The sequence below is a fragment of the Heteronotia binoei genome, chromosome 15 (genome assembly GCF_032191835.1).
Source record: "Heteronotia binoei isolate CCM8104 ecotype False Entrance Well chromosome 15, APGP_CSIRO_Hbin_v1, whole genome shotgun sequence".
In the NCBI taxonomy this organism is placed as follows: domain Eukaryota; kingdom Metazoa; phylum Chordata; class Lepidosauria; order Squamata; family Gekkonidae; genus Heteronotia; species Heteronotia binoei.
The window spans coordinates 4,465,625-4,480,103 of NC_083237.1; the positions used below are offsets into that span (position 1 = coordinate 4,465,625).

The 14,479-nt window shown below is 50.3% G+C and overlaps 1 protein-coding gene across 1 annotated transcript in view; it reads left to right on the forward strand.

Annotated features, from left to right (window-relative positions):
* The window catches only part of CNTROB (centrobin, centriole duplication and spindle assembly protein), a 45,996-nt gene extending 42,374 nt beyond the window's left edge, over positions 1-3,622 (forward strand). The window contains 1 exon segment of the mRNA XM_060255957.1: positions 2,913-3,622. Coding sequence (XP_060111940.1) covers positions 2,913-3,041 — 129 coding nt within the window. The 3' untranslated portion in view covers positions 3,042-3,622.
* The last annotated feature ends 10,857 nt before the right edge of the window (positions 3,623-14,479 follow it).

Sequence of the window (14,479 nt, forward strand, 5' to 3'; positions counted from 1 at the left end):
AAGCCAATATCTTCTTCTTCCTTCTTCTTCCTTCCCCACAACAGACACCCTGTGAGGTAGATGAAGATATTGGATTTATATCCCACCCTCCACTCCGGAGAGTCTCAGAGCGGCTCACAATCTCCTTTCCCTTCCTCCCCCACAACAGACACCCTGTGAGGTAGATGAAGATATTGGATTTATATCCCGCCCTTCACTCCGAAGAGTCTCAGAGCGGCTCACAATCTCCTTTACCTTCCTCCCCCACAACAGACACCCTGTGAGGTAGATGAAGATAATGGATTTATATCCCTCCCTTCACTCCGGAGAGTCTCAGAGCGGCTCACAATCTCCTTTACCTTCCTCCCCCACAACAGACACCCTGTGAGGTAGACGAAGATATTGGATTTATATCCCGCCCTTCACTCTGGAGAGTCTCAGAGTGGCTCACAATCTCCTTTACCTTCCTCCCCCACAACAGACACCCTGTGAGGTAGACGAAGATATTGGATTTATATCCCGCCCTTCACTCTGGAGAGTCTCAGAGCGGCTCACAATCTCCTTTACCTTCCTCCCCCACAACAGACACCCTGTGAGGTAGATGAAGATATTGGATTTATATCCCGCCCTCCACTCTGAAGCATCTCAGAGCAGCTCACAATCTCCTTTCCCTTCCTCCCCCACAACAGACACCCTGTGAGGCGGGTGGGGCTGAGAGGGCTCTCCCAGCAGCTGCCCTTTCAAGGACAACCTCTGCCAGAGCTATGGCTGACCCAAGGCCATTCCAGCAGCTGCAAGTGGAGGAGTGGGGAATCAAACCTGGTTCTCCCAGATAAGAGTCTGCACACTTAATCACTACACCAAACTGGCTCTCCAGACACTGTGCCTCTACTGTTGGTTTAGTTTAGTTTAGTTTATTTGATTTATATCCCGCCCTCCCCTGCTGAAGCAGGCTCAGGGCAGCTTGGAAACACAGTAGGGTAACAGTAAAAACAGTTAAATTAAACATTAAAACAAACACTTTAGAAACAGTTTAACAATTTGGTGTTAATTCCATATGATTTAGGATGGCGTTCAGTGTTCTTAGGCATCCCGTTGGATCTGATATTGTGGCGGTGGTCGTCAGTTAAGAAGAAGAAGAGGAAGAATTGCAGATTTATACCGCACCCTTCTCTCTGAATCAGAGACTCAGAACGGCTCACAATCTCCTATATCTTCTCCCCCCACAACAGACACCCTGTGAGGTGGGTGGGGCTGAGAGAGCTCTCACAGAACTGCCCTTTCAAGGACAGAGTCTCAGAGCAGCTTACAATCTCCTTTACCTTCCTCCCCCACAACAGACGCCCTGTGAGGTGGATGGGGCTGAGAGGGCTCTCACAGCAGCTGCCCTTTAAAGGACAACCTCTGCCAGAGCTATGGCTGACCCAAGGCCATTCCAGCAGCTGCAAGTAGAGGAGTGGGGAATCGAACCCGGTTCTTTCAGATAAGAGTCCACACACTTAACCACTACACCATACTGACTCTAATTGAAATGATACTGTCTTGCAAGCCTTGCGGAACTGGGCAAGGTCCCGCAAGGCTCTGACCTCCTCAGGCCGTCGGTTCCATCAGTGGGGAGCAGCGACGGGGAAGGCTCTTTCTCGAGTTGTTTTCAGTCTTGTCTCCCTTGGCCTGGGGATCAATAATCGATTTTATGTACCTCCTCTGAGTACCCTCTCAGCCCCACCCACCTCACAGGGTGTCTGTTGTGGGGGGAGAAGATAAAGGAGATTGTAAGCTGCTCTGAGTCTCCGATTCAGGGAGAAAGGTGGGGTATAAATCTGCCGTTCTTCTTCCTCTTCTTTCTCTTCCTCTTCTCTTCTTCATCTTCTTCCTCTTCCTCCTTCCTCCTTTCAACCTTTCTATGAAGAAAGGTTTTAAATGCTTGGGACTCTTTAGCTTGGAGAAACGTCAGCTGCGGGGTGACATGAGAGAGGTTTACAAGATAATGCATGGGATGGAGAAAGCAGAGAACGAAGTCCTTTTCTCCCTTTCTCACAATACAAGAACTCGTGGGCATTCGATGAAACTGCTGAGCAGACAGGTTAAAACGGATAAAAGGAAGCACTTCTTCACCCAAAGGGTGATTAACATGTGGAATTCACTGCCACAGGAGGTGGTGGCGGCCACAAGCATGGCCACCTTCAAGAGGGGTTTAGATAAAAATATGGAGCAGAGGTCCATCAGTGGCTATTAGCCACAGTGTGTGTGTGTATATATATATATATATATGTATATAAAAATTTTTGGCCACTGTGTGACACAGAGTGTTGGATGAGCCATTGGCCTGATCCAACATGGCTTCTCTTATGTTCTTATGTTCTTTTTCCTCCTCCTCTTCTTCCTCCTCTTCCTCCTCCTCCTCTTCTTCCTCTTCCTCCCCCTCTTTTTCTTCCTCTTCCTTTTCGTCCTCTTCTTCTTTGTCTTCCTCCTCTTCTTCCTCTTCCTCGTCTTCTTCCTCTTCTTTTTCTTCCTCTTCTTCCTCCTCTTCTTCCTCCTCTTCTTCCTCTTCTTCTTCCTCCTCTTTCTCCTCCTCTTCTTCTTCCTTCTCTTCTTCTTCCTCTTCCTCCTCTTCTTCTTCCTCTTCCTCCTCTTCTTCTTCCTCTTCCTCCTCTTCTTCTACCTCCTCCTCCTCCTCCCCCCCCTGTGGGGAACATGTGGGGAGAGATGGTCCCTAAGGTAGGCAGGTCCTCGACCGTAGAGGACTTTAAAGGTAATAACCGGCACCTTGTAGTGAATCCGGAGTACCACCAGCAGTCAGTGCAGTGTCCTTAGCCCAGGCTGGAGTTGGGCTGCTAGGGAAAGGCCAGCCTGGCATTAGGGGAGATTTTCGTTCCCCGTGCCTCTTCTGCAGGTTGCTAGTGTCTCATTATTTTTCTCTCCTCCCCTTCTAGACGGCACCCACGCGGCGGGTGGGCCTCGGCCGAGAGAAGCCCCACTCCACCTCCAAAGCCGGGAGGAAACTCTCTGGAGTGCCAGCCTCCAGTGTTCGCAACAGCAAGGGAGGAGGTGTGTGGAGATGATGGTTCTGTTCTTCCTGACTCCGGTTAGCCCACCCTGAAGTGCCTGATCTGGCTGGATGTCTCCGGGGAGAGGGTGCCCCAACTTGGAGTCTAAAATCTGACTCCGCCGTGACCATTCCATTCAGCAGACCTTTCTGGGCAACAAGGCAGGGCTTCTCGTGGGGCTCGCCTGCTTTGAAACAGTTGGATTTCAAGCAGGGGTAGAATTCTAGCAGGAGCTCCTTTGCATATTAGGCCACCCCCCCTCCGATGTAGCCAATCCTCCAAGAGCTTACAAAAAAAGAGCCTTGTAAGCTCTTGGAGGATTGGCTACATCAGAGGTGTGTGGCCTAATACGCAAAGGAGCTCCTGCTAGAATTCCACTCCTGATTTCAAGGATGTGTGTGTGGGGAGAAGGAGCTGGGAGATTCTCCCTTTCTTTTGTTGCAAACCCCTCTCCACACCCTGGACGTTTTTAATGCTTTATTCCAGGTGTGTTGTCCTTAGACACATCTGGATTTGTTGGTCTTTTGTATAGTTATTTTTCCATCGTTATCATCGCTTTTTAAATAAAATTAATATTGGGCGATTGTTTTTCAGCACTTGGGTTTTCCTCTTTCTTATTTATACCTCTTTCCATCAAAGCTGTTCCCTGTCCATTCTTCCATGCCTGTTTTGGGGTTCATTCTGTCCCTTCCCTACATCTGCTGGAGGTCTGGGTTTTAAAAATGCAAAACATTTATGTGGGCACACAAGAGAGCCAGTTTGGTGTAGTGGTTAAGTGCGCAGACTCTTAAGTGCGGGTTTGATTCCCCACTCCTCCACTTGCAGCAGCTGGAATGGCCTTGGGTCAGCCAGAGCTCTTGCTAAGTGGTTAAGTGCACAGACTCTTATCTGGGAGAACCGGGTTTGATTCCCTACTCCTCCACTTGCAGCTGCAGCAATGGCCTTGGGTCAGCCATAGCTCTTGCAGTTGTCCTTGAAGGGGCAGCTTCTGCGAGAGGCCTCTCAACCCCACCCACCTCACAAGGTGTCTTTTGTGGGGGGCGGGAAGATATAGGAGATTGTGAGCCACTCAGAGTCTCTGATTCAGAGAGAAGGGCGGGGTATAAATCTGCAATTCTTCTTCTTCTTCTGGCTCCTCCCCCAAAGTCCCCAGATATTTCTTGAATTGGACTTAGCAACCCTATTTACTTGTGAGCTGCAGCCAAGCATTTAGCCAGTTTGGTGTAGTGGTTAAGTGTGCGGACTCTTATCTAGGAGAACCGGGTTTGATTCCCCACTCCTCCACTTGCAGCTGCTGGAATGGTCTTGGGTCAGCTAGAGCTCTCTCAAGAGTTGTCCTTGAAAGGGCAGCTGCTGTGAGAGCCCTCTCCAGCCCCACCCGCCTCACAGGGTGTCTGTTGTGGGGGGAGAAGAAATAGGAGATTGTGAGGCACTCTGAGTCTCTGATTCAGAGAGAAGGGCGGGGTGTAAATCGGCAATACTTCTTCCTCCTCTTCTCTTTCCTTCTCCTAGTAATCTTCGTCTGTTAACGGTAGAACAAATTCAGAGCCCGGTAACATCTTAGAAAGACCAGTGCAAAGAGAATAAGCTTTCATGGGTTACAACCGGATGAAGTTAGCTTTGACTTATGGCAGCTTATACCTTGGAAAGTTGCGTGGGTCTTTTAAGTTGGCTATGGCTCAAATTAAGCTGGTGTCTAGCAGCCAGAGAAATCAGTCGGCTCGAAGCAGAAGGCAAACTTCTCTTTCTGACCCACCCCAAGGAATCCATGTAACGTGCGTTCTGCCATTTATATCCCAGCAGCCTGTACATCAGGAGTGAGCAAACTTGCTTAATGTAAGAGCCACACAGAAGATATCGGATTTATATCCCGCCCTCCACTCCGAAGAGTCTCAGAGCAGATCACAATCTCCTTTCCCTTCCTCCCCCACAACAGACACCCTGTGAGGTAGATGAAGATATTGGATTTATATCCCGCCCTCCACTCCGAAGAGTCTCAGAGCGGCTCACAATCTCCTTTCCCTTCCTCCCCCACAACAGACACCCTGTGAGGTAGATGAAGATGTTGGATTTATATCCCGCTCTCCACTCCGAAGAGACTCAGAGCGGCTCACAATCTCCTTTATCTTCCTCCCCCACAACAGACACCCTGTGAGGTGGGTGGGGCTGAGAGGGCTCTCCCAGCAGCTGCCCTTTCAAGGACAACCTCTGCCAGAGCTATGGCTGACCCAAGGCTATGCTAGCAGGTGCAAGTGGAGAATAAACGCCAGATGTTTGAGAGCCACAAGACAAGAATGTGAGATGTTTAAAGGAAGAAAGGAAGGAAATAGATTGAGGGAGGAAAGAGGGAAAAGAAAGCAACTTTAAGTGCATTTTCCTAGCCCCACTGGCTGGCTTGGCTTGGATAAGTGATTTAAAGAGAAATGTCTTCTCCATGCCAGGGGCTTCAAGAGCCACACAATATGTGCGCAAGAGCCGCAAGTGACTCCTGAGCTGCAGTTTGGCCACCCCTGCCATATATCTATGTGTGCACGCAACATAATGCGTGCATGCCCCACCGCATGCTTCAGACTGACAGAAATTTTCCTGCGCACGCACTCGCCGTACCACTGTGGAAATGGCTCTTGCTGTCACATATACCTTTTGCAAACGTTTACGATGTGTTTGTGCGTCTCACACTGAACTCTTTGCTCTGGACTCCAGAGAAGTCTGGGCTTCAGAGAAGTGTGCAAACTCTTACTGATGCGGGGGAACCTAGGGTCAGTGTTGCATACCGGGAACTTCACGGTTTCCTTTTTGGATTACTCCCTCCCCGCCCCCCCAAAGATGGATCCAAGCAGGCAGCTGTGTTGGTCTGCAGCAGTAGAACAAAGCAGGAGTCCAGTTGCACCTTTAATAAATAATAAAAAAAATGAATAAAACTTTGCTGGTCTTAAAGGTGTGACTTGACTCCTACTTTGTTCCCCCCCAAAGGTGTTGAAGAAGCCAGTAGGGTCCAGCAAAGGGCGCATTCCCTCTGAGCTGAGTTAGTGTGAGTTAGCTCACAGTTTGTTAGAGCCAGTTTGCTGTCCTGGTGAAGTGTGCGGACTCTTATCTGGGAGAACCGGTTTGATTCCCCACTCCTCCACTTGAACCTGCTAACATGGCCTTGGGTCAGCCATAGCTCTGGCACAGGTTGTTCTTGAAAGGGCAGCTGCTGTGAGAGCCCTCTCCAGCCCCAGCCACCTCACAGGGGGTCTGTTGTGGGGGAGGAAGGCAAAGGAGATTGCAGGGCGCTCTGAGTCTCTGTCCTTAAAAGGGCAGCTTCTGGGAGAGGTCTTTCAGCCCCACCCACCTCACAGGGTGTCTGTTGTGGGGGAGGAAGGTAAAGGAGATTGTGAGCCGCTCTGAGACTCTTCGGAGTGGAGGGCGGGATATAAATCCAATATCTTCATCTACCTCACAGGTTGTCTGTTGTGGGGGAGGAAGGGAAAGGAGATTGTGAGCCGCTCTGAGACTCTTTGGAGTGGAGGGCGGGATATAAATCCAATATCTTCATCTACCTCACAGGGTGTCTGTTGTGGGGGAGGAAGGGAAAGGAGATTGTGAGCCGCTCTGAGACTCTTCGGAGTGGAGGGCGGGATATAAATCCAATATCTTTATCTACCTCACAGGATGTCTGTTGTGGGGGAGGAAGGGAAAGAAGATTGTGAGCCGCTCTGAGACTCTTCGGAGTGGAGGGCGGGATATAAATCCAATATCTTCATCTACCTCACAGGGTGTCTGTTGTGGGGGAGGAAGGGAAAGGAGATTGTGAGCCGCTCTGAGACTCTTTGGAGTGGAGGGCGGGATATAAATCCAATATCTTCATCTACCTCACAGGGTGTCTGTTGTGGGGGAGGAAGGGAAAGGAGATTGTGAGCCGCTCTGAGACTCTTCGGAGTGGAGGGCGGGATATAAATCCAATATCTTCATCTACCTCACAGGGTGTCTGTTGTGGGGGAGGAAGGGAAAGGAGATTGTGAGCCGCTCTTAGACTCTTTGGAGTTGAGGGCGGGATATAAATCCAATATCCTCCTTCTTTAATTGGCTTTTCTCATCTGAGCAGCTCTCTTCCCTTGCCAAATCTTCACAAAACGGCATGGCCCGCCTTCTGCGGATCGCTGGCACATTTCTCCACCGTCGCTGTTCCTTCCTCATTGAACTTCCTGGCTGTTGCTGCATGCTGGAAGCTCCTGTCCCAAATCGAACTTTTCCTCACTTTGTGTTTCGCCTGCCGCCTCTTGCTGGTGACCTGTGCTTCTTGCCTTCCCCAGGTTCACACTGGACCACTTCACTCGCACATGTGACTTCCCTGGATTTGTACTCTACCTGCCCCCTCTTCCTTTTGACCCTCTTCTCTTGCCTTCCCCAGGCTCACCCACCCTGCATCGCTCAAGCACCTAACAGCCCTTGTCTTACGCCTGTCAACCTTTACGCTTGTTTCTCATTGCCTGACACAGAGCCCCGTGGCGCAGAGGGTTAAAGCTGCCGTACTGCAGTCCTAAGCTCTGCTCATGACCTGAGTTCGATCCCCGGCGGAAGCTGGGCTTTCAGGTAGCCGGCTCGAGGTTGACTCAGCCTTCCAGTCTTCCGAGGTCGGTCAAAGGAGTCCCTAACTTGCTGGCGGGAAAGTGTAGATGACCGGAGAAGGCAATGTCAAACCACCCCGTCAAAAGTCTGCTGTGAAAACGTTGCGAAAGCAACGTCACCCCAGAGTCGGAAACGACTGGTGCTTGCACAGGGAACCTTTCCTTTTTTCCTCATTTTTTCCTGGCGGTCTCCGAGTATCCCCAGCCGAGTGCGCCCACCCTCTTGTTTCTCCTGTCCTTGTCACTTCTGAAGTGTCCGGCCTTGGGACCATGTAGCTCTGGTACCTGGACATGTGACCGTCTCTCTCCCATCGTTCTAGTCCATTCTACCTTCCCACCCCCCACCCCGTGAAGAACTAATCTGATTAGCTGTTGGAAGAGACAGGGAACATGGATTATGGGTTTAAAAAAAACCCTCCCCCCCCCCCCCGCTAACATTGACAGCTCACAAACACCCAGGGCCACAGCTTCGCCGTGCTGCTCTCCGACCCCAGGGGTACCTTATACTCAGTGGCCACCGGGGCCCCCTATTCCCAAAAGGAAGATTTGTGAGGGGGGGGGGGGAGAGGAGCTCTGTGGTGCTGGACACCCCCTCTGTTTCTCCAAGCCGGTTTCCTTGAAATGGATGATGGACCCTGGCGTTGACCTTTTGGGTTTTGCCTTTCGTTGGCGTCCCTTCCTCTCTTTTTCGGGTTGGTTTTCCGCTTTTTTCTTGCAACGACTACGACAAGCAGCCTTCTGGATTTAGGAACCGGAGTTGCGTTTGGAAACCCTAGAAGCGGCTCCCGAGACGGACCTTGGTAAGAGCGTGGCATCTTGGAGGCACAGGGGTTGTGGGCAAGAGTCTTCGGGCCTCGGGGGTGAAGGAACGAAAGCTTCCCTGCTCCTTTGCTTTGATTCTGGCCTAGAAGATTTAAGGCGAGGACTTCCTAGGGGGGAGAAGAGAGACCGGATCAGGTTCAGGGGAACTCCATTCGCACTCGGAGAAGAATTTCGTTAAGGCAGACGAGGATCTGGGCGAGGCGGCTCCTCTTCCCCTTTCTCGGTACGTCAGCCGCTCACCTTGTCCAGGTTTGTATCTTCAAAACTGCGTGGATCCAGCGTTTTAAGTTTAAGCAGGGCAGGAAAAGTGGACCGTGCGCATGAGTTTCTTTTGGAATGTTTAGCCAGTTTGGTGTAGTGGTTAAGTGCGCGGACTCTTAATCTGGGAGAACCGGGTTTGATTCCCCACTCCTCCATTTGCAGCTGCTGGAATGGCCTTGGGTCAGCCATAGCTCTCTGTTGTGGGGGGAGAAGATATCGTGGATTGTAAGCTGCTCTGAGTCTCTGATTCAGAGAGAAGGGCGGGGTATAAATCTACAGTCTTCTTCTTCTTCTAAAAGAACCAGGCAGGAGGTGATGGGAAAGACCTCTGCCTGAGACCCTGTTTGAGAGCCAGTTTGGTGTAGTGGTGAAGTATGCGGACTCTTATCTGGGAGAACCGGGTTTGATTCCCCACTCCTCCACTTGCACCTGCTGGAATGGCCTTGGGTCAGCCAGAGCAGAGGTTGTCCTTGAAAGGGCAGCTTCTGTCAGAGCTCTCTCAGCCCCACCCACCTCACAGGGTGTCTGTTGTGGGGAGAGAAGATCTAGGAGACTGTAAGCTGCTCTGAGTCTCTGATTCAGGGAGAAAGGCAGGGTATAAATCTGCAATTCTTCTTCTTCTAGCGAAAGATCAATCTGGCTCTTGGCAGACTAGAATGGGAGAGGCAGACCTGGGTTCAGTTTTCCACTTCGCCGTTAAACTTGCTCGGTCACCTTGGCTGGGCCAGTCATATTTGCTCAAACAGACCTACCTCACAGGGTGGTTGTGAGGATCAAAGGGAAGAAGGGAGATCTCTTAATGTTGCCCTGAGCTCCTTGAGAGAAAAGGTGGGACAAAAAGGGGTCTAGATGGATGTGTGCATTGTGGGGGCATTGAGAGGGGAAGAACTTTAAAGAGGTACCAGAAAAGAAGACTGCAGATTTATACCCCGCCCTTCTCTCTGAATCAGAGTCTCAGAGCGGCTTACAATCTCCTATATCTTCTCCCCCCACAACAGACACCCTGCGAGGCGGGTGGGGCTGAGAGAGCTCTGACAGAAGCTGCCCTTTCAAGGACAACCCCTGCGAGAGCTACGGCTGACCCAAGGCCATTCCAGCAAGTGCAAGTGGAGGAGTACAAACCCGGTTCTCCCAGCTAAGAGTCCACTCACTTAACCGCTACACCAGACTGGCTCTCACCAAACTGGCTAGGAATTGGAGATGTAGGGTTCAGAATGGTGGTTGGGGTGTGGGCAGAAGATGGCGAGTGGCCCCTACAAGAATTTTTGGCCCCGTGAAAAGGCAGAGTTCTCGAAGGAGTATTGTGGAGGGGGCCGCGCATCTGCTTGGCGTGTGGAAAGTTCCAAGTTCAATCCCCGGCATTTCCAGTTAAAAAGACCAGGTAGTTCGGGATGGGAAAGACCTCCTTGCCTGTGACTCTGGAAAGCCACTGCCAGTCTGTGTAGGCGAGACCTTGGTGGGCCAAAGGTCTGATTCAGCAGAAGGCAGCTTGATGTGGATTCGGGGTTATGAATAGGGCCTTGCAGGTCTTTTGGGCTATAGAAATATTTTGAAGTAAGGGAAAGAAATGGAGGAAGAAAAGAGTCTCCCCAGTGGCAAATTTAGGGTTAGAAATACAGATATACGTGATCTGCTTCCCCCCTCCCCTCCACTATATTTTGATTCTGTCTACTCCCCCCCCCCCACCAAAGGTCATGGTGGGGGAACGGAGAAGGCACTAACTCAACCCTCGCACCCGTCAAGTGTTATATAAGCAGCTTTCCCAAGGAGCCAAGTCGAGCGTCAGTTGTGCAAGAGAGATTTACAACTCCTTGGGTTCTGGAAAGCTGTCAGTTAACCATCAGACCTGTCACTTCTCCCTCTCCCCCCCACCTGGTCCAGAAAGAGGGAGAATCGTAGAAGCGTAGAGTTGGAAGGGACCTCCAGGGTCATCCAGTCCAACCCCCTGCACGATGCAGGAAAGTCACAAATACCTCCCTCTACACCCAAAAGCATGGGAATTGAGCATGGTGGGTGGTGGAGGAGGAGCGAGCCGTTTTAAAGGCACTCATCTGGCATAACAGGGATAAAGTAAAGGTAAAGGTAGTCCCCTGTGCAAGCGCCTGTCGTTTACGACTCTGGGGTGCCGTTGCTTTCGCAGCGTTTTCACGGCAGACTTTTAATGAAGTGGTTTGCCATTGCCTTCCCCAGTCATCTACACTTCCCCTCCAGCAAGCTGGGTACTCCTTTCACCGACTTCGGAAGGATGAAAGGCTGAGTCAACCTCGAGCCGGCTACCTGAAAACCCAGCTTCTGCCAGGGATCGAACTCAGGTCGTGAGCAGAGAGTTTGGATTGCAGTACTGCAGCTTAAACACTCTGTGCCATGGGCTCTTAACATATGTGGAAAGGAAAGGTTCCCTGTGCAAGCACCAGTCGTTTCCGACTCTGTAGTGACGTTACTTTTGCAACGTTTTCACAGCAGACTTTTTACGGGGTGGTTTGCCATTGCCTTCCCCAGTCATCTACACCCCGCCCCCCCCCCAGCAAGCTGGGTACTCCTTTTACCCACTTCAGAAGGATGAAAGGCTGAGTCAACCTGGAGCTGGCTACCTGAACCAGCTTCCGCTGGGATCGAACTCAGGTCATGAGCAGAGGGCTCCGACTGCAGTACTGCAGCTTTACCACTCTGTGCCACGGGGCTCTTATAACAGGGATGTTGAGGTTCGAAATTAAGCTCCCCCCCACAACTGTTTTCTCCCTGTCCCCTCCAGTCTCCTATAGATGGCCACTGGTGCCCCATATCTCCACAGGGAAGATCAGGAGTAGGGGTGAAGGGAAGGAATTCTGTGGACGAGCTAAATCACTTCAGATGGCAGAGGTTGGAGTCTCACACCTGAGGGGTCCTACAGACATCATTCCCTGCAGAGACATAATGGCCAAGGTTAGAGTTGGAACCCATCTCTCCCTAGCTGTACAAGGAATGTTTTGGGTTGGATGCCGCAACTGGATTTTTCACTGGTGAAGAAGTGAGACCACCGAAAAGGCTACTGTTGGGTGTCATGGTTCCTCCGTAGACTTAAAGCCATGGCTCAGAGGGGCCACAATAAGGAAAAAGAAGAAGATATTGGATTTATATCCGGCCCTCCGCTCCGAATTTCAGAGTCTCAGAGCGGCTCACAATCTCCTTTACCTTCCTCCCCCACAACAGACACCCTGTGAGGTGGGTGGGGCTGAAAGAGCTCTCCCAGAAGTTGCCCTTTCAAGGACAGAGTCTCAGAGTGGCTTACAATCTCCTTTCCCTTCCCCCCGACAACAGACACCCTGTGAGGTGGGTGGGGCTGAGAGGGCTCTCACAGCAGCTGCCCTTTCAAGGACAACCTCTGCCAGAGCTCTGGCTGACCCAAGGCCATTCCAGCAGCTGCAAGTGGAGGAGTGGGGACCCAATCCCGGTTCTCCCAGATAAAGAGTCCGCACACTTAACCACTACACCAGACTGGAGAGGAATTTGGCTAAGTTTGAGTGGGGGAAAACTTGCTGAATCCAGCCTTCTGTGTGGTGGGCAATCCCATTGGAGTCTCACCTACAATGGGAAGAAACGTAGTCCTGATACTGTTTATAGCAATGAAAACTAGGCCTGTGGCTTTCTAACTGTGAGGGTGGTTGAAGAGAGGCCTGGCTACACTTATCCTTAACATCTACCTCCTCGTCTCATTTAACAAGGGCGTATAACTCCTTTGTTATGAGGGCCAGATCTGACACAAATGAGATCTTGTCGGGCTGGGCCATGTTGGGCCGGGCCACATATGTACCTATTTAAGATGAAGATAGCAGAGATATAAACTATATAAAGGACACAGAAAAACACAAAGATTTTTTTTAAAACTTAAAACACAAGCACTCATTGGTCTTAAAGGTGCTTTCTTTGTGTTTCTCCCATGGGATCCAGGGAACTGGGCAAAGAAAGCTCTGGCTCTTTCCTTCCTTCCCCAGAGGACCAGGACGGGGAGGAGCCTCAGCCAATAGAAGGAGGAGAAGCTTGGCTCAGTAGTTCAGCTGTGTGATTGTGATAGCCTGGCAAAGCAGGCTCTTCCTCATGGGAGGAGCCTCAGCCAATGGAGAAAACAGAGGTTTTGCTTTGTAGCACCTGTGCGATCGAGCAAGCCTTGCAAAGCAAGCTGTGATATAGAAGGAAGCAAGAGAGAGGGAGAAGGAAGCAGATGGCAGCCAGTTGCTCGGGGGCCTGATAGGAGCCCTTGGGAGGGGCAGATTTGGCCCCTGGGCCAGATATTTGACACTCCTGATTTAGGACATTAGGAGTGACACTGCCAGACTGTTTGCCTGGAGTTGGTCATGAGTCAGCAATAGGCCGGGGACACGGGGAAAGTGATGGAACTCTGTCTGGGGCAAGTGATGCTCTGTATTCTTGGTGCTTGTGAGGGGGCACGGTGGGAGGGCTTCTAGTGTCGTGGCTCCACTGATGGACCTCCTGATGGCACCTGGGCTTTTTGGCCACTGTGTGACACAGAGTGTTGGACTGGAGGGGCCATTGGCCTGATCCAACATGGCTTCTCTTATGTTCTTATGTGACACAGAGTGTTGGACTGGAGGGGCCACTGGCCTGATCCAACAGGGCTTCTCTTATGTTCTTATGTGACACAGAGTGTTGGACTGGATGGGCCATTGGCCTGATCCAACAGGGCTTCTCTTATGTTCTTATGTGACACAGAGTGTTGGACTGGAGGGGCCATTGGCCTGATCCAACATGGCTTCTCTTCTGTTCTCATGTGACACAGAGTGTTGGACTGAATGGGCCATTGGCCTGATCCAACATGGCTTCTCTTATGTTCTTATGTGACACAGAGTGTTGGACTGGAGGGGCCATTGGCCTGATCCAACTTACGGCTCCACTTATGTTCTTTTTTTTTTTTTTTTTAAGAAAAGTATTTTATTAAAGAAGACAAACGGACAATAAAACGGACACTATATAAACATATAAGCCTATATGCATATACATATAAGAAACAATAAACGATGAACGATCATACACCCTCACCCAACCTCCCTTCACCTTGAGCTGGAGGGGCCTATCCAAAGCTCCATTTCAGGTTCCTCATGTCCAATCCCATGCTATTGAACCACGAGTATAACGGGTCCCATGTTTTTTTACAAATCTGTAAATCCCCCTCCCTTAGTCTTGTCGTTAGCATGTCAAGTTCGGCAGCTTCTAAGAGCTTAAATAAAAATTCATTCTTATCGGGTATTTTAGGGGATTTCCAATACTTAGCGTATAACATCCTGGCAGCCGTAACAACATGCAGTAATAGCTTTTTCAATGACTTCGATATTTTCTCTTTAACAATACTCAATAAATAGAGCTCAGGAGTATGAGAGAACCTTAATTTAAGAATTTTCTGGCACCAATCATGGATTTGAGCCCCACATTTTTTTGCGTGCTTACATTGCCACCATATGTGAAAAAGGGTACCCTTTATTCTACCACATTTCCAACATTTGTTGGAATAATTCGTGTAGATCTTTGCCAATCTGGCTGGAGTCAAGTACCAGCGATATGCCATCTTATAAAGGTTTTCTTTAAAAATCGCTGATTTAGTTAATTGACACAGAGTGTTGGACTGGATGGGCCATTGGCCTGATCCAGCATGGCTCCACTTATGTTCTTATGTGACACAGAGTGTTGGACTGGATGGGCCATTGGCCTGATCCAACATAGCTTCTCTGATGTTCTTATGTGACACAGAGTGTTGGATGGGCCATTGGC